This window comes from Poeciliopsis prolifica, unplaced genomic scaffold, assembly GCF_027474105.1.
Source record: "Poeciliopsis prolifica strain line A6 unplaced genomic scaffold, Auburn_PproV2 SCAFFOLD018, whole genome shotgun sequence".
Classification (NCBI taxonomy): Eukaryota; Metazoa; Chordata; class Actinopteri; order Cyprinodontiformes; family Poeciliidae; genus Poeciliopsis; species Poeciliopsis prolifica.
In genome coordinates, this window is record NW_026562393.1 from 427,226 (window position 1) to 447,237 (window position 20,012).

The 20,012-nt window shown below is 42.2% G+C and overlaps 2 protein-coding genes across 2 annotated transcripts in view; one reads left to right on the forward strand and one right to left on the reverse strand.

The window, feature by feature from the left end:
- Positions 1-1,839: 1,839 nt before the first annotated feature.
- LOC129368160 (D(5)-like dopamine receptor) lies at positions 1,840-3,210 on the reverse strand. The gene has a single exon (XM_055043023.1). The coding sequence runs from the start codon at positions 3,208-3,210 to the stop codon at positions 1,840-1,842; it is 1,371 nt and encodes a 456-aa protein (XP_054898998.1).
- Positions 3,211-5,487: 2,277 nt separating this feature from the next.
- Positions 5,488-20,012, forward strand: part of ccser2b (coiled-coil serine-rich protein 2b) — a 28,821-nt gene continuing 14,296 nt past the window's right edge. The window contains exons 1-2 of the mRNA XM_055042764.1: positions 5,488-5,940; positions 18,692-19,932. Of these exons, the coding sequence (XP_054898739.1) occupies positions 18,729-19,932 (1,204 nt within the window). The 5' untranslated portion in view covers positions 5,488-5,940; positions 18,692-18,728. The remainder of the gene's footprint in view (positions 5,941-18,691; positions 19,933-20,012) is intronic.

Below are 20,012 nucleotides of genomic sequence, written 5' to 3' on the forward strand. Positions count from 1 at the left end.
TAAAATCAGCCTAATATTATTCCTTAATTGATCATGCAAGTTCAATTTGGCAAGGATTCAGCAAAGCAGGTCTCACAAGCTTTCTTAATGTTTCCATCTTTCTCAATTACAACTGTTTCATTTATGAATCTAGTTTTTAATGTGTGTGTACACATGCATGCTCCCTGGCATTTCCACTTTTTTTACCGTCTCATTTTCTTTCTTTGATAAACCTCTCTGGCTACGTATTTGGAGTGTGTTTTTATTGAAGAGTGTTTGCTTCTGCACAAATTAAACTAATGGGACTTCAACTCGGACTCGGCCACTGAGTCCTCACAGCAACGGAGCTGATGGTCCGTAGATTTCATTTCACCTTTGCCCAAAAGCACCCCTTCCGGAAAGCGAAATTGTTCATGGATTTACATGAGAAATGGATGGAGTGGAGGAGCTGTTGGACCCAAGTGAGGCTTCTCCTCAGCAACAAAAACAATGAAACATTCAGATTCTCAGTTGCAGCCAAAAACCACAGATCTGCTTCATTCTAATTCAGTTTCTCAGGCATGAGATGGACGACCCGAAGCCCTGACAATCACATGAAGAGGCAATCAGCCTTAGAAGTTAGTGAGATAATTGCTGCCAATTATCCTTCTGTCTATGAGACATCTTTAACATATCAAAGACAGCAACACTCACATCAAACAACATGATATAAGTTGGAAGAGCATCAATTACACAATACAGCCTCTTGGGGGTTTTGTGCATTAATGTGTTGGCATAAAACTAATTTTTGGGGAGTTTGCATTCAATTGGCAACAACACCGTTTTACCGACTAAAATTATTTACAGTCGGTATTCAAATCAGCTGCTGTATCATTATCATGAATTTAATAAAAGAATGAAGCATTAGGGGTGTCTAATATCAGAAATATCAGAAATGTTCAATTCTGACATTAGATTTAGCAGCAGTTTTTCAATGGCAGACTTTCTGAGCCTCATTCAGAAAGAGAAAGTCATGAGAGAGTTGTTATAACGTGTCTAAGAAGGTTTTTGAAATTTGAGTCTGAAATTTGAGCATTAAAAAAATTGAGAGAGGATGTCGAGGCGATGCAATGATCATCAAAAATAACAGAAGTTTCATGCAAACTTTGAATTCCAGTGTGTTATATATTCATTTAGAGTGTTGATTTTTGACTTTGGCGGCTTACCTTCCATCACTGTCAAGGACATGTGTGTGTAGGTCATAATCATGACAAGAAACACCTGGAATATTTCATACTGTGTGTAAGGGTCAGTTTATGCGATTCATTTTTTTAATTTAATAACTAAAAGAAATGATTCATTGCACTGTTGCCTTGCAGCAAAAAGGTCCTGGGTTCGATTCCCGGCCTGGGGCCTTTCTGCACGGAGTTTGCATGTTCTCCCTGTGCATGGTGGGTTCTCTCCGGGTACTCCGGCTTCCTCCCACGGTCCAAAAACATGGCTGTCAAGTTAATTGGTTTCTCTAAATTCTCCCTAGGTGTCTGTGTGTGTGTGCATGGTTGTTTATCCTGTCTGCCAGGACAGACTAGTGACCTGTCCGGGGTTTGTACCCCACCTCTCGCCCAGAACGTTAACTGGAGATGGACACCAGATAATCTTGACCCCTCTGGGGACAAGGGTGTAAAAAAATGAATGGATATATCATTTTTAATATTCTATCTGATTGGGATGTGTTCACTTGTGCAAATGACTTTGCAGAGGAGCCAGATAAAATGTTAAAAAAAAAGGGGGGCGATAATTTAAGGTGGTACATCTTCTAAAACAATCTGATATATTTCCAGGTAACAGTTAATAAATTAACAGTAAATTAACTGAAAACCCTCAAAGGTCCTGGATCTGACCCGGAATATGACAGCAGTCGTTGTGATCTGAGGAGCTAAAGGGCATCATGTCTAAAGAGATCTCCGGCTCGCACTCAAACTGCAGGAGGGCGGGGAGCAGCAGATTCCGCTGGTTCCGGGGATATTCGGAAAGTTTGTCGAAGTTCTGCTGAAGCTCCCCGGCCGTGTGCGCCGGGACGAGTCTCTGCGGCCCGGGACCCCCCGTCGTCAACTGCTCCTTCTGCAGCGTGGTGTCGTGGTGATAGGACGCCAGCTCGTTGCTGAAGTCCACCGTCTCCACCGCCGAGGCGGAGCAGCATCGGTTGCAGCCCAGGATGGTGGAGAAGGCCTTCCGGAAGTCCGCGTTGAACGCGTAAATGACCGGGTTCAGGGACGAGTTGGCCCAGCCGAACCACACGAAGATGCTGAAAGTGGTGTCGCTGACGCACGGCGTGGCTCCGGGCTGGTCCGAGTTGCAGAACGGCACCACGCAGTTCAGGACAAAGAACGGCAGCCAGCAAAACACAAACACCCCCATGATGATGGACAGCGTCTTTAGAACCTTAGTTTCCCGCTTGAAGGTCTTTTTCAGCGCGCTTTCGGTTTGCGTCGAGGTGGAGAGCCGCTGCGTCTGCGCGCGGGCTTCTGGAGCCTTCTCCAAAGAGGAGATGCGTCTTATCTGGGTCTGCGCGATGCGGAAGATCCGCGTGTACGTGCCCACCATGATGACCACGGGGATGTAGAAGCTGATGAGCGAGGAGGAGATGGCGTAGGTCCGGTTCAGACTGGTGTTGCAGTCGCCTGGGCCCGTGCGGTTGGAGTTGTGCGCGCGGTGCCAGCCGAGCTGCACCGGGATGAATGAGATGAGGATCGAGAGCGTCCAGGCGACGCCGATCATCAGGAGGGCGAACCTGCGCGTCATCCGGCGCTCGTATCTGAACGGGCTGGAGATGGCCCAGTAGCGGTCCATGCTGATGATGCACAAGTTGAGGATGGACGCGGTGGAGCACATGATGTCGAAAGCCACCCAGGTGTCACAGAAGCGCCCGAAGAGCCAGACGCCGGCCACCTCGGAGACCGCGCGCCACGGCATCACCAGCACGGCCACGAACAGGTCGGAGACCGCCAGCGACACCACGAAGGAGTTAGTGACTTTGGAGCGCAGGTGGCGGAACTTGATGACGGCGGCGCAGACCAGCGTGTTGCCCAGCAGAGTGGAGACGATCAGGACGCACAGGACGCAGCCGGTCAGCGCGCGGACGCCGAGGACCCGGTCCGGGCCACCTATGTCGCCTCCGGCCGCCTCCACCTGCGGCGGGCTCAGTGGGCCTCGGAGCTCCAGGATTTTACTGATATTTAAAAACGTTCCCATGAATAGAAAAAAAAAAAAAGTCAAACTCAGCACGCCCTGTCAGTCCCACCGGACGCGTCCATCCTATCCGTGTTTCAGACGGAACTCAGCGGAGAGATGCGCTCCGGTCAGAATCCGGGGACTGAATCTGGAGAGTCTCGGCGCAACAGATTCAGTCAACCCAAGATGTTTCACTTCTCCGTTCCCTCAGCTTCACTTTAAACCTATATCAACGCATTCAGCATGGCTGTTTTATTTTACAGAGATTACGCTGAAGACGGTGACGCAACAAGAATTAATGATAAAAAAAATGTTTTTGTTAGAAACTGATTTGCTTTGATTCAGTGTATTCATGTCACAACTTTTATAAGTAATTAAATGAACTCTGTGGTCAAATGACTTTCGTTTAGTGCAGTATAGAAACAGAATGTGTATTTTTAATTTCTAATTAAAAATTTCATTTACAATCTGTTACAACTGTTGAGTCTATCTGACCCACCAAAAGTGTCACAATTTCAAAGTCTCAATATTTAAAGGCACAATATTTACTGTTCATAAGTTTTACATGCAACAGTCCACATGCAAGTAGGTTGCATAAATGTTTCTATTAGTTTTAGATCACTGAAATGTCTCTCCTCACAAGCAGCAACATGCAAAATATACATGAAGCAATCCAGTCTTCTTCAAGCTGCAGTATATAACGTAAATTTAAAAAAATGTTTTCTCCATATTTGTTAAAGCTGGCACTATGTGGACAGTTCTGAGACAGATAATCTGTGAAAACAATCAATCTCCTCCACCTGCTTCCTGAGCCACTATTACTGGCTTACCAAAAACAACCAATCAGGACAGGTAGGAGGGTCTTAGCGCTGTCAATCAACATAATTCATTCACTGCTGGATGTGCTATCATTACAGGAAAATTGTTTTTCTGCTGTCATTGGTAGCTATGCTAACTAGACTAAGCATTTACAACAGCCTATGCTCGCTGCAGTGTAGGGATGAGCAGCCACATGAGATTGTGATTGACAGCACTAAAACACTCCTGTCTCTCATTGGTTGTTTCTCAATACCACTGGGAAAAGGCAGAGAAGACAGATTTTTTCACAGATTATCTCTCATGCCAAACTGTCACATAATGACAGTTTTAACAAATATGCAAACAAAATATTTTTTCCTAGAAGTTGCATACCGTAGCTTCAATGTCACTTTGGAGAGGACGGGTCAGGAGGGAGGCGGGTTAGAGCTGCTGCTGACTGACTCACCTGTTGTTAAGTGGTAAAAGGTACAGGGACACTCATTAAATATATGGAGATGTTGGTAATCTCTTTCTTGAATCCATTAAATGCTAGTGAAATGGAGGCAAACAGTATTCTGTAGCTAAGCTGACTATGCTGAATGGTTGATAATCTCACACAGTCTCTCTCGAGAAAAACTGGGTTACAAATGGACACTCTTATTCTTAGCAGCATAGTAACTGCCACAGTCGTTCTTGTTCTTGACCCTGCTTAACACCGTCAAGCTCCAAGCAGGAATGAATCATCTCATGCAGATGCAGGGAAATATGTGCTTTCTTTTTTTTTTTTTTTTTGTCAGGGAGGGATAACAATTAATTCTTACTGCTAAAAACAATTTTAGAAAACAAAATATGGTCAACTTTGTAATTGACAGGGCCCCAGTTTTTTTTTATTTCTATGAAAAAAATAAAAAATTGTGGAGGGCGCCCTGTTTGCCAGGAAGCCGTGTTTCCCACTGTTTCCCACTCGGGGGCGCCCCTGAGTGGGGAGTCTATCCAACCGGAGAAGGATTTGAAAGTGAAGCCCAGAAAACGAAAAAAGGTAAAACTCTGCCCTCTGCTGGACAGACATTGATACAACAGCTTAACTTCTATATTTTTCGTCTCCGAATACAAAACGTTTTTATGTGAATCTTTCTCTTAACAATCTGGAGTTTCATATCGCTTTTTTCCAGAATAGAGGGAGCTATTGATTCTTTTATTTTTCGGTTTTTGTTTGTTTTCCTTTAAAGCTCATTCCAGTATTATTAGAGGTCTAGAACTGGAACTAGATTTGGGCTAAAAGTGAACCTTTTTCCAGATTATTACCTGAAAGAGTTCATTTGAATTCAGACTTCAGCAGCTTTCAGACCGTATTTACCTCCCAGCTGTCGTTTAAAACAGCATGCGGGCCGCGCGGTCATTAAAGGGTTATGTTTACAGCCGGAAGGTGACGTCAGAGTCAGCTGTGCTTCTGTGTGTGTGTGAGAGAGAGAGAGTGTGAATGATTCAGCAGCTCGCAGCAGCAGCAGGAGCTCCTACTCGGCTCTCTGTCGTGAAGAGCAGCGCCAGCTCTCCGCGAATTTAACCGAACCCGTGTTCTCACATAGGCGCGCGAGGGGTTAGAGGCAAACCCCTGTAGGTGACAAAACATCTCTCGGAAACCCCGTGCTGCGGCGTCCACAGGCCCCGGGCGGGGAGCAGAGGAGACCACAGGCTCCCGCAGCTCCTCATCCCTCCTCTTCCCGGTTCTCCGGGACGTTTTTTTTTTTTTTTTTTACCGCTCTTCATCGCTCTAATTAGGATTCGTGCGTCTTCGTCTGACTGACTCCTGTTGGATTAAACTATAACACGTCTGAACCTACTGACTGTTGATTAAAAACAAACAAACAAGCAAACAAAAAAAGGAAAGAAAGAAATAAGAGCGGCGACATTTCCGGGATTCTAGTCTGGGTCTGATGCTCCGAGCGTCTGCAGGTGAGTGACTCTCCATGAGAAGAATTCGCATGTCAATGCCAACATTTATTGTCACCGTAGCGCAGTAATGTCCGTCTTTAACCACGCATGGGGAAACAGCATGACACTTCGAGTAAGCTAGGGGAGAAATCTTGTGAAACAGTAAAGTGACTACAGATAGAAACGGCCTGTCGGGATGGACCGCAGTGCTCTCTGCAGAGTTGATGCTGTGAAACCATCAGCGAAGCCTCTGACCTCCAGTGGAAGGGCACAATCATTGAAGAAGTTGATTCTTTTACAATTACAACCTTTCCAACAAACTGAAGTCATTTTTAAAAAGATTTTGCATCAACACTTCACACCTCAACTCCTTACAAATACCATATATTTTTGTGTCGAGTGAAAGAGAAATATTTGGTTGTCTTTTTTATTTATTTATCTATTTATTTTTTGCCTGTAGTATTTGGAAGTCCGGCCTGCAGAGTGACAGAGGGGCTTGTTCTGTTGTCCTGAGCTCATGGACAATGTGAGGAATGTCTCCAGAGCCAATTAAGTGTTTTCTGAACAGCCACATTCTTTACATCTTTGGCCCCATTATTCTCAAGTTGAAGTCCCACTGCTTTAAATTTCCTCCAGTGGCCCCCAGAGCAGCAAGGAACATTATGGTTCTGTCATGTGAGGGTTTTTAGCTTCGGTCCAGGCACCAGCTATTTTTAAGCTCAGATCCTTTTGGGGCTTTCTTTGTCCTTATTTTTGTAATGCCAGTTGTTTTTCTGGGACCGGTTTTGCAGTTTAAAAAAAAATACAAAAAATCTGATTTGTTTTGCAGGTTCTGTTCTCTGGTGGATTTGCTCCATAAATTATGTTATTTGGTCATTTTTGCTCTGCAGAATTGATCACGTTGAGCTGATTTTTGAGGCTCTGTTTGTTTCTCGTGCGGTTTGACTTTCCTGTTTCTGTTCCTCGCTCGTCTGACGATGCACCTTTTATTGGTAAGATTGGACAGTTCTTCCGTTCCATAAAAGTGTTCTACAGTTTGTCGGTCCTTTTAACTTGTAGCATTTGATTTCTAAAGGGGGACCAAAAGACGCTTAATTAATTTCATATTTTTTGTTTACATGAGACTTGTACCAACCTTGTTTAATAGTTAAAAAAATTAATATTCCTTAACAAGTGTTAATCCACAGTGGAAAGGTGTTACCACTACCACGAAAGCTAATATCTATAGCCAATCAGCATCAAGTAAAATGAATGGCACTTCATATATTTACTTTGTTTGTGTAGTGGAATTGGTAAAAGTCTTTTTAAAAATCAAAATGTCTTAGTTTTTAAACCTTCTTAACAGTGAGCATTCTATCAGTGCTGCTGGTCGTTTTGTGAAACTCAACCACCAAAGAAGACTGTGGAAATTCTTCTTCTGCTGCGGATTTCAACCGAAAAACCATCAGATTGATGAAGATCTAACGAACGAGCTGTGTTTTTATTGAAACGGACCAGAATAGGATGAAAGAGTTTTTATCTCTTGCTTCTTAAGACCTGGCGAAGTCTCAGTTGTTTGTCTCAGAGTGCAACTATTTATATTCTGAATGTAGGAAATCTGGACACGAGTGTTATGTATTCATCAAAACTGTTCCGAAACCAGATCAGTGATTAGAATGACAATAACATGACTGAAACAATTCCAAATTCAGCAAAAGCACTGGTTCATCAACTGTTTACTTTTATTCTTTTTTCGTGTAAACACGGTATCTTATTTTCGGCCTTTCTGCAAATTTACTTGAAATGATTTTTTGGGGGGTTTTGTTCTGCCCTCTTGTCCTGGACGTTCTCTCCTCAAGTCCCTAAATGCATCGTCCCACTTCCTTCAGCTCTGTGATGCTTTCTGATAAATGTTGAGTCATTTTGTTGTCTGGCGTCGTTATCTGCTAGCTGCGCATTGCAGCTTCGCTCCGCCTGCTCCACTGCTTCTCCGCTGACTTTGTGATCTGTTGGTTCTGCCCGGTTCTCGGTGCCAAGCGGCGGAACACAAGCTGCCTCAGCTGCTGTCAGAGGGAAGCTGCTGACCACTCAGAACGGATCGGTGGAGCTCGTTACGTCCTGGCTGGGATCCAGTCTGTTTATTTTGTATTTTTTCTGTCCGTCTCTCTCAGGAGTTTCCACTTAATTTCTTCCCTCCGGCTGCTTGAATCCCCACAGTGGGGAAGGCTTTGCAGAGAAAGAAAGTTCTACCTCTTTTTGCTTCTGTTTGATATAAACCTGACATTCAGGCCCAGGCATCTGAATTAGATCGTTCTTAGACGTAGTGATTTTTCATGGAGGAAGGGTAGACAATGACTTTGCATCTATGTGATAAAAGATTAAACATTTCCTGTCTGTCTGATTAATAATTTAGAGAAAAAAGTGACATCAAGAAAACCTCTGCAGTGAGGGACTCCTCAGGCGTCCTCCATCATCCACTATTAGATCACATGACCCGAGTTATCTTTAGCCAGAGGCGTTACATTGATAGACATGTTGGATGGGAACTTTCTCACTTCATGTTCTACCATTAAATGGAGATAACTAACAAATGTAATTTCTTTTTCCAGTAGAAACTTTCTCTACAGGATTGCAAGTAACAAGAATTCAATAAAATTGACTTTGAAACAAAACAGTCTGAGGAATTAAAACAAGGGAATATTATTATTATTATTACCATATACCAGTTTCTAACTTTACTTGGTGAGCTGTTGTATAGTTAGATTTTTAGAAGAAACATGTTTTACACAAAACAAATTTCCATTAGCCAATGCTAGCAGTGTAGCATGGGCGCTAAATCCTAATAGGGCTTTTATTTTCCTCTGTCCTCCTTTCCTCTTCCTGTCCTCATTTTTTTCTCCTCCAGTTCTGTTTTCCTGCCACAGACTCTTTTCCCAGTGAGCTCTGATGGATAATTGATGTCGCTGCTCTCAGCGTTGCCGCTGGTGGCAGGAAATGTTTGGTGAATCTTTCCATCTCTCTGCCTGGGTGGTGTCTCGTTCAGCGGTGCTTCCTCTGTCTGACGGAGCCGCTCCGACTGAATCCAAACCGCTGATGAGGAGGAAGAGGACTGATGTCTCATTTTGCATAGATGTAGCACTGTGAGAAATGATAAATCTGTAGCATAAAAAACTGCCAGTTTGTAAATGACTAAAAACACCCCAAAAAAGATTAGAAAACCTTTCCCAGGAAAAAAAAAAAAAAAAAAAAAAAAAAAAAAAAAAAAAATATATATATATATATATATATATATATATATATATATATATATATATATATATAAAAGAAATGCCAATTGTGTAACATAAAATAGAATTTAATTTAAAAACAATAAATGTAAACAGTCTAGAAAATTGCTGACAAAAATATATTAATAAAATGTTAAGCAAGAAGAGGGTAAATAATTCACACAAACATAATTAAAAACACTTGTTACATGTACTTGCACACAAAAAGAAAGAATTGCTGGGAAACTGACTGGACTCAACATCTTATTTTAGGGCGACATGTCGAACACTACTCCAGCTTTGAAGCAGTGCTCCTGCTTTCTATGGAAAATAAACATCAATTTGATCAATCTAAAGAAAAAAAGTAGGAAGAAATTCTTATTTATAGATGTGTTTTTTTTTTTTTAATGTACCGCCACAACAGAAGAAAGTTTTCTGCCTGCCTGAAGGCTCGAGTTGAGTTTGCTCATATGAGGAAAGCTGCTGCTCCGCTGCGGGGCACCATGGTGAAAGAGATGCTTTGTAGAAGATTAATGCTGCTGGTGGAGCTGCAGCACAACAGGAATGTTGTCCATGCCAAGTTGCTGTGAAACCCAGAGGAATGGATAGGGGGCAACGGGGGGGTTTGTGAGGGGCTCCAGTGGCTCCCAGGAAATGCATCCGAACTTCTCCCTCAGAGAACCTAAAAAGTTTAATCATAAGTGTTTCTGTTGCATCCTGGTTAATGCAGGTTGATTTATTTTTATTTATTTATTTTACGCTCTTTGAGGTTGATTTATTATTATTTTTCGCTCTTGAGATAAAAACTGAAAGGATAAACATAAACATCAATTTGATCAATCTAAAGAAAACAATTAAAGTGCAGTCTTTTTGAAACAAAAAGTCAGATGAGCTATAGCTAGAGAAAAGGATGAGCTGTGTTTGTGTTTCGCAGAGCAGCAGAAGCGCGTGAACCAGTTTGACCAGTTACCTGTGGGAAAGAAAACCGCAGCCGAAGGCAGAGAGACCAGGAGAGTCGTGGTGTCATCATGGTTTCAGCGCGTTGGAAGCGTGTGTCAGAGGGCGACGCTCAGTCAGTTGGGATGTTTGTGTCTGTGAGCGGCTGTTGGTTTAATGCCCAGCAAGGCAGGGCATTCATGGAGTGTGTCAAATCAGGGTGTTGAAGACAATTCTAGTAGCCTATTCATAAAAAATGACACTGTGCGGTTTGGTATATTATTATGTTTTTATAAAATTGTATCAATTGCATTCTACTCATTTCTAAATAAAAACTATCAACTCAAAATTACTTATTAAAATGTATTATTTGTTTCAACAGCAAGGTAACAGTATTAAGTAATCTCCTTGGTTTTAACGGCACTGATTGCGAACGACGTCAAAAAGCTAAATTTGGAGCAGTGCATGGCCACGGCCATTTTGATTTTGGAACAACGGAAACTCTTCCACAACCGGAAATTGTTCCACACAAACATAATTAAATCAATATGTTTCAGTTGAAGTTCTTAAAATCTATTCAGTTACCTTAGTATTTTCTCATCATCAATACATTCCATACTTTAATCACAAATTTTGTTGTGGTACAGTTATGTAGTTTTTTTTTTTGTTGGACTTCACAAAACATCAAACGGATGTTTAACTGCAGCAACCAGTTACTAACTGTTAATGTGCCCTTGCTGCCTAGCTAGCTAGCTTTTTGTGCGTCCATCACGGGCAAGTGAAAATGTATCGCTAGTTAGCTCAACAATGTCCGTCGTCACCAGTTAGACTAGAGCGACCCATTGGATTTATGTTTGTGCAATTATTCAAATATGATTTTTTGCACATTTATGTTGTGTTACAGGCTTAAATTCTGTTCTTAATGGTGTTGAAAAAGTCTTAAACTTGAGTCGTTGAAACCTAAAAGACACCCTATATACCAATGTTTCAGGATTTTGGAAGTTATGAATGTAATTGACCGATTTGTCTGTGAGGAGGTATTATGGCTGAAAGTGATTGCGTGATAACCAATAATGTTTTTTTTTTTTTTTGCTGATCCACATCCTGACTCTGTCGCCCAGTTTGTTTTTCAGCCTGAGAGTGGCTGACCTCAGATCAGGTTTCTATTGATTCATTTATCTGTGGACGTTGGAAGAGGATCCTGCAGCTCGTCTTACAGCTTTAATGGACAGACATGTGTTGGTGACTGCAGCCTGCTCTCTGGGACCAGGGTCGACCAGTTTCCAAACCGCACTGGGACCAATCTGGGACCATCTGTCGTTTTGCCTGTCCATCTGTGGCACAGAGAGGTGGTTGGTTACACTATGATTTTCAAAAGCATGAGCCAATTTTCAGCCATTATGTTAAATTAGGCCTAATTTTAAGATCCTCAAAGAAAATAATTTAATTCTTCACCATTTAACCTGTGTTTTAAATTTTTCTTTTAGCTTCTTTTTAAATTTTATTTGGTAAAACATGGCTTCCACTTTCATCGTTTTCAGAAGGCATCCTACCATTAAATGCAAACAGCATAAAATGGAAATCATTGTCGTTGTTATTCAGATTAAGTGGATAAATCTGAAGGCCTGAGATTTAGCTGTTGACCTTTTTCTGGCTTTCTAGCCGCCGGCCCTCAGCTCCTCTCGGCTCAGCGAGCGAAGAAATGGAGCATGACGGCATGATTGGTCTGATGTGCAGCGAAGGAGGAAGAAGATGGGTCAGAAAGGAGGAGGAGATGCTGGATAGCTTACATGGAGGCTAACAAAGGAGATCGCAAACTATTCTGGGGAGCCATTTTGTCTGTTAGCTCTTTAAAGATGGCCTGTCAGAATGGACCAGCTTATTTTGGAATTAATAAATGGGATTCATGAACTCACTGACTCTTCTTTAACCTCATGCATCAAGAGCTCAGGATGGAGAACAGATTGATCTCCTCACCACGAGCGTGTGTCCAAGTTTCAGCCATTTATCTGCAGATCTGAAATGTATAAGTGGAAGTAAACCTCCATCTTTGTTCTGACCACTCCATCCACTTTACCACAGAGAGCAGCTCACATGCTAACTGAGACAAAGTGCTGCGGCACAGATTGCTGCTCTGCGCTGCATTAATGAAAGCAACTCGCTAGCCCAGCACAGTATGTGCAGCTTTAACCTGCCGTTGTATCAGTTATCAGAGAGCTGGTAATGTAGCTGTCAAGGTCAGGACATGTGAGCAGATCTGTGCCGCAAACTGCTAAAAATGACTGTCTGTGGGATTACATTGCAGATCACTTTTATTGCTGAACGTTTTTCCTAATAGTGGTAGTCAGACAATGACCTGATCGTTTTGCTGCTTCTGGACCAATCACAACAGAGCTTTTTGCTCCTGTTGGTGCTGTAGCTGACTTTGACCCCAGAGGTTCACTCATTAATTCAGATGGACTCTGTGGCTGTTAGCCAACTCTGCTGACTCATCAGAACAAAGATTTCCACACTGGCTATATGTGTGTTTCCTGAACACGCACCTTCTTTAATAGAGGCGTAGAAACAATGGAATCGGGCAGGATTACAGACGACAGATTAAGGTTTAGTTCCCCTCAGAGAAACGGTGGTTGTGAATCAGCACGGGCAGGACGGTTCTGATCGATCTGCTCTGGTCACATGGTGACACTTTGAGCCCAGGGAACATTCCCTTCCAACAGAAACCTGCGTGGCAGACCGATCAGTGTCAAATTTTTATTGATTCCCTGCGTGAATCTCCAAACAGGTTTTTCTAAAGGAAACACATTAATTTTTGGTTTGATTTTCTTCAATGGTACAGGGCTGCGATGCTATTCTGAAAGGATATTCCTCCCCTGGTTTAAAAAACAAACAAACAATTGTTTTTATGGTTTATTGTCTACATTTGGTTCTATTCAATATACCTTTAAATATCAGTGAGCTATACAGTATTTCCCCATTTTTTCAGGCATTTTGTCATCATTTCCCTATATGAAAAACTTACCTTTAATGAAACCGCTTATGTTTACCTGATACAATATCTGAATTATATGGCAGATGTCTTCAGTTTAATGTCTTTGTTAGTGTCACAGACTTAAAATTGATAAATTAGGTTACAATTTACCAAGAGTTTTCCCTCTTTGGATTTTGGAAAGCTTTAATTTAATTTAGATTTTCCTTAAAGAACTACAGTGTAGCAAAGTACAATAACAACATTTTCAGATGTTCTGAAATGAGCAGTCATTGGATTATTTCTCTTGGAAGTGGCAATGATGTTGTGTGTTTGTAGAATAATCACTATAAAACAAAGTTTCAAGAGCATTTCAAGACAAAATGACTGTTTCTATTTGTTTATCTTTTATATTAGTTTTTAATCATGGCTACCATTACTTAAACAGCTAATTTTGCATATTTTATAGAGAATGCAGATCTTCACCTTAACTTAGGTTTCCAAAAGATGCCCAATACTTCCTGAAAACCTGACAGATGAAGATTGAAAGCTGCCTTCCTATTATCTGCTGAAAGCCTTGATCTCTTTCTGTCTGTTTTACATCTCTGTGCTTCCTTGGACTGCTTTTTTTTCAAACGCCTCTCTGACACTCAAAACAGCTAAACTTGAATCACCATCCAGTAACGGTGTCCTCAGAGTGTTGTCAGTTTAACTGGGAAAATCTGAAATCTGCTGCTTGTGTCACCAGTTGTTTTCTTGGCATACGTCTAACAATGCTTTAATCCCCTCTGAGTTGCTTTGTTGTAGCAGAGTTTGAGTAGCTGTGATTTTATTGCTATTTTTATCCACAGTTGGGAAACCAGCGCTGAATGGAAGCTATAAAAAAAACTTTTCATCATAGGTGATCTTTGTCTCCACTTTGAAATCAGACTTTATGCGTGACTCAATAAAGTCATATAAACTCCCGTGTTAGAGTCGACAATGCCTTTTAAGCCCTGTGGTGCTGCATATGTGTTCTCCTGTTTGCAGGCGTGAGTGGGCTTTGCACAGGTCACAGGAAGACAGGAGAAACTATTTGTAGATGTGAAATTACACAAAACAATAATCAAATAACAACTTCATCATGATCTGATGAAACCACTGCCCTATCTGTAACCATCATGATTTATGCAGGGACGATGTCAGATGATGAGCAAAACAGATTGCTGATGCGTTTAAAAAAAAAAAAATTAACGATGCTTTAAAAGAATAAAAATTTGAATCAAAATAGTAAGGTAGGCTTATCCAGAAAGTCTCTCTAAAACTGCTGCTTAGCCTCAAGAGATTCACACACAGACACACACACCCACACACACACAAAAAAAAAAAAAAAAAAAAAAAGAATGATGATTAATAAGCGCAGAGGAACCACAGAGGCATGCAGAGAAAGGAGACAGATGCAGCATCTCATTATCACTGAGTCATGACCTCATTCTTCTCTCCATTCCTCCTGTGTGTCCTTCACAGTAGAGTCTGCTGCAGTGCACCTCATCACACACACACACCCCAAAGACACACATTCTTTTCCTCCAGTGCTGGAAACATTGAACTGTCTTTCAGACATAACCAGCTACAACTTAAACCAGTGCCTTGTCTCTATATAGGCATTGTTCTGACATCAAAAGGCCCAAAACACTTTACATGTAAAACAACATAGCACAAAATGCCTGTAAAATATCTGAATTAAAAAGGGAGATCGAACAAAAGGCAAGCGAGGCGTCCAACAGATCTGTCTTTATCATACCGGTTCTGTCAGGAGAAATGGGCCTGAATTCCAGCAAACCACTGAAAAGCTTGTGGAACGAAACCCAAAACATTTTGAAGCATACTGCCGAAAGAGAACTTTTAACATTTGTAACTGAATGCATGTTTGAAGCGAAGGAACTTGCTGCAGCTTAATGTTCTGGAGGGAATCATTAGTATCAGAACCAGCTTGGAAAAGAAGCTCAGTTGCTTTCAACCATGCTATTCTCTAACGTTTTTTCAGTTTGTGATGGAAGTGAAATATTGAAAAGCAGCAGTTTTGGACTCCATGTTTGTTGTTTCTGCTGCCGATTGTGTCTCTGTGGCGGTTTTGGTGAGTCTTGAAGCATTGCCTCCGTGTGATGGTGACGCAGCAGCAGGGAAGTCATGAGTCAGCCGATTACTGCAGCTCAGCTTCCTCTTTTTTTCACTGCAGGATGGAAGCGGTCGAGGGCTGATGCTGCTCATCGCCTAATGATCATCAGAGTCTGTTATCTGACACATGGAGGAGCCTCTGCCTTTATTCTGGACTGTTTGTGTAACCTTACATCATGACCTTCAGAGGGTTGGAAAAGAAAAAAAGAAATAAAAAAACCAAGTCATCGTCTCACAATAAAATCACAAGCTCCTCAGCTGTTTCCTTTCGGGTACGAAGAAGCTTGTGATGCGTAGCCTGGTGGCTCCGGGTGAGGAAAAAGCTGCGGAGGCTTCTAGTTATAATTGCTGTTTTATGTTCTAGTTTAAATGAAGACGCCATGTGCTGAGGCTGCAGGGCGGCAGGGTGATGTTGTGCTGTATCCATGACGACTTTTGGAGTCGGATCAAGAACAAAAAGTGTTCCTGCGTGGCATATTTGACCTTTTTTTTTTTTTTTTTTTTTTAATGCTTCAGAGAGAAATTCCTGGCTAAATTATAGAGGAATTATCGGTCCTGGTGTGTGGAACTGAAGAATATATCAAAAACACAAGGACAACTTTTCATGTTTGCTTGTTTCTAATCCAAATTGAATGAAGTCATGAGCGAATATACCAGCAAAACAGCATTAAATCTGTCACAATTGCTTAATCGCGACAATTAGTTGCTTAATTATCACAATGAAGCAACTAATCGCATAACAGAATGAAACGAGTACTATCATTTCTCTTGTGATATAAAAAATATATTTTTTAAGGGCAGAGTTATGCATAAAGATCTCATGATCCAGTTTGTTTTATGTTTTCAGTTGCAAGTGGTTTTTATTTCCTTTTCATTTTATGATTTTGGTTGTCGTGTTTTATTTTGAATATTTAAAATATCTTCCAGTTTTAATTTTAAGTGTTCTTTACAAAATCAAAGTTGACTAGTCTTGGATTATAAAGGCATTATCAATATTTAAAATGGTCTCAAAACTACCATGTTGTTGTCTGTCACAGTAATTTATTGTCCAGCAAAATTAGTTCTTGTAAAATGTCAAATATGAGGAAAGTCTCTTTATGCAGAAGAAGTGACGATCCTTTTCAAAAGGGTTATCCAACTTTAATGCTGTGTTGTCACTGGATGTGACTGGGATTTGTCTAAGCGAATGTGATGAAAGGAGGATGAAACAGGCCTGTGACGCCATCTTAGACTTTTATTTCTTCTTTATTGTCCATAAAAGCAGCTTTGAGCCGAAGCCAATAAACTCCTGGTGTTACAGACCTCAGCCACTGCTTTTTTAACGAGCTGCTTTCAGTGTTAGTTTCCTGCTAATTGTCTGTTTTGTATATGTGCAAATAAATGGGAGATGGAGTCCACCAAATTTTGTCCGTCGCTCAAGCCGGTTGGTCATAAATGTTAGCCAGCTGAATGAAGCCTTCTGCAGATGGACAGAAAAAAGGTTTATGTCACAGATATAAAATACAGCTAAATTTCCTGTCTCCAAAATTAACAGAAACGAGCAAATCACAGACATAACTGTGGTGTATAACTGATAACGTGGATTGAATATTGGTGGCTTGCACAGCCCCATAGGGTATGAAAAAAGATGTAAAATGCAATTTAAAATAAATTAAATGTTGTATGTAGGAAGACACACACTAGTCAATGTTTGCAGTTTGCAGTGTTTATAAGGTAGACGCCATACAGTCTATATATAAACAAAGAAGACAGACCTTTTTCTTTCTGAGCAATTTGCATGTTGACACCCAAAATAACTTTCCCGTTTTAGTTTGGGACTAACCCTGCAGATGTGATGATCAGTTTAACGTTTAAACCTCCACTTTATTTGTGGCTGTACTCTTTAAAGCAGCTCTGTTATCAATAGAAATGAGCAGTAACTGTCAGGAAATATAATTGCATACCTTCTAAGATATTTGAAGGAAACATTTGAGAAATAAGAGCATTTTCACTTCACATTTTTGTTTTATTTGGTACATACATGCTTTTTGAAATATACAGTATGTACCATTCTTCCTCTAAAATAATCAGGGGAAAAAATGGCATCACAGTTTGTTACTTGCATTATTATTGTCATATTGTTAATTGTCATTTAACATTATAAACCAGACAGCTGTCATTTTCCTGGTTATTTAATCGCTGATCTTTTTTGTGAGTTTGTCTCAGGAACTGTTTTTACATTTCTTGCCTTGGGCGGTGTGTCTGTGTGTGCATGAAAGAGGGGGCGTAGTGGTGCAGGGGGTTTGCACGCCCCACGTTTGGAGGCCTCAGTCCTCGACGTGGTCGTCGCGAGTTCGACTCCGGGTCCCGACGACCTTTGCCGCATGTCTTCCCCCTTCTCCTCGCCCTCTTTCCTGTCTGCCTACTGCCTACGAGCACTGCATAAACTCTTGCATAAACTCTTCGGAGAAAAAAATTATAAAAAAATAGAAAGAGGGGGAGAGAGAAACTCACTGTAAGGGTGCTGTAGGTGTGTCAGAAACATTCATGTGTTATTAGTGTTCTGCCTTCCATTTGCAGGAGCAGCAATTCCTCAGCATTTTTATTGTGGGTGTGGCACTTAAAGGTATTATCTCGCTTGAAGCCACGTTAACACACGCAAGCATGGACTCGGCTGCCACATGTTTCAGGTGTTAATCACTGACAGGACCCTTTGAATTTTTCCGTTCTCTCAGGGCTGCTGACTCTAAAGTCAGCAGTAAAATTTCCGACTCCCGCATTAAACAGGATTAAAGCTAGACTGGAGTGTACTTTGACGTGGCTGTTGTTGCTGAGAATAAGAACCATTGAAGAAGATCAATTCCTTATCTGTCAGCTGTCAAAGGAAATTTGAGATTTTTCCTAATTTTTCTGAAATTGCTATATGTAAAGTGGACAGAAACATCATGTTCAAATACTCTAATTTCTTTATTACAGACATTTTATGAGAATTATTATTTTTGTATGATTCATTGTTCTCACTCGCAGACTAAAAATGGGGTTTATTGCAAAAATTATGTATCAAAATAAATTTTTTCCAATTGTATTTTGTTCTTTCTGTTGGCTTTGCTTACTTTTTTGTTTATTTTTTATTTTTTATGTTTTCGGTCCAGCAGTGTGGCACTCAGAAATGCTTTCTGAATGTCAAGGTGACACACAACAGCTTTACTTTCACAAGCGGAACATTACGGCTGGAAACTTTATTAGAAATTACTTTGGGTTCATTTCAAATGTAAGGGTCATGGGGATGTAAAAAAAAATGAAAAGAAAAGAGAGGAAGAAAGATGGGGAATAGTTTTAAAGGGAAAGAGTGAGATAGAAGTCTGCCTCTAAAGGTGGAGAAAGAAAAAAAACTGAGAAACCACAACAACATATGCATATATAATAACAGTTATCATTGGAAAGTACACGGTCTGTGCCTCTTATCACGTCTCTGCTCCCTGTTCAGCTCTCCTGACTCTCCATGGTGAAGTGGGCGGAGTCTGATGTCAGCCCCACCTCTTGTTGACCCGCCCACCATGCCCACCATGGTTTCCAGGCTGCCGAAGTTCAGCTCCCGGCCCCGGTCCCAGACGGCTCCTGCAGCGACGGCTCCATCCGGCGCAGCTGCGACCGCCGCTGGCAGAACTCGCCTCACCAACGGATTCTACCACCATCCCGGACCGGCGGGTGTATCCATGACCCCGTCCTCTGCAAAGCAGAACGGATTCATCCGAGTGCCGTGTTCATTTTCCGCGAAGTGGAGGAAGGAAAACGCAGCTGATGGTGATGAGATAATGGACGGAGAGGCTGAGTGCAAGAGAGGGAAAGGTGGGAACGCTGTCCAGAATCGTAGCAACTGCCAGCCGTATTTCTACCAGAACGATGCCAGAAAACACACCACATCCACCGCCGCGAAAGGGCGTGGCCAGCTTACACAGTATTCCTCGTCATCATCATCCCCGTCTCCACAATCCAGCCCCAGAGCTCTTCCCATTTCTAAAAATGGATCAGGAGGTTGCAAACTGGCTCCGAACTCTTCTGTACTGTCCAAGCAGAGTGTGAACACAAGTCCTGGATCCAAAGCAGGGACGAAGGCGATCGCTTCTCTGAGGCCGCCTCAAAGTTTTGTTCGCCTGACGGGTTCGAAGCCCGGCTCGGGCCCTGCGTCTCGATCGGGATCCCCGCTCCTAAAAAAGCCAACAGCTAGCCGCTCCCATTCCAGCGACAACCTGGGCTGCGCCGCTTCCGCGCGGCTGACTGAAAGCGACCGCTTCCGCTCCCGGAGCCTCACGCAGGTCCGACAGCAGGCCTCCCCCACCCTCACCCAGACCGCCACCTCTCCTCACATGTCTCGCCCCTTCTCCACCACCAGGGCCGCCCAACGGGTTCCCCCCGCCACCACCTCGCAGGCTCCTCCTAGAAGCAGCTTGTTGAAATCGCCTGTGAGCAGAGCCGCTTCAGGCAGGGTGGCTGGCGGTGCCCCCTCCCAGCTGCCCCAGACAGCCCTAAGAAAGCCCCTCTTACCGGGTCCGACCTCCAGGTCCAGCGGCATCAGCTACAAGCTATCCCGCCCGTCGCTCGTCAAGCAGTCCAGACCCCTACGAGCAAAAGGAACAGACATGTGCAGAAGTGAACAGGGAGTAAACAGAGGACCAACAAGACGAAAGAACTCTGTGGAGACGCCTTCATCTACCGAAAACAGCCCAGGTTCCCCTTCGTTTTATCTTTCTTATTTTTTCTTAAAATGATTGTCATTTTGGGATTTGAAGACTCTGATCTCATTCTGG

What these genes read in the sequence shown, in the direction of transcription:
- LOC129368160 (XM_055043023.1), bottom strand. Translation starts at nt 3,210, where the DNA reads ATGGGAACGTTTTTAAATATCAGTAAAATCCTGGAGCTCCGAGGCCCA.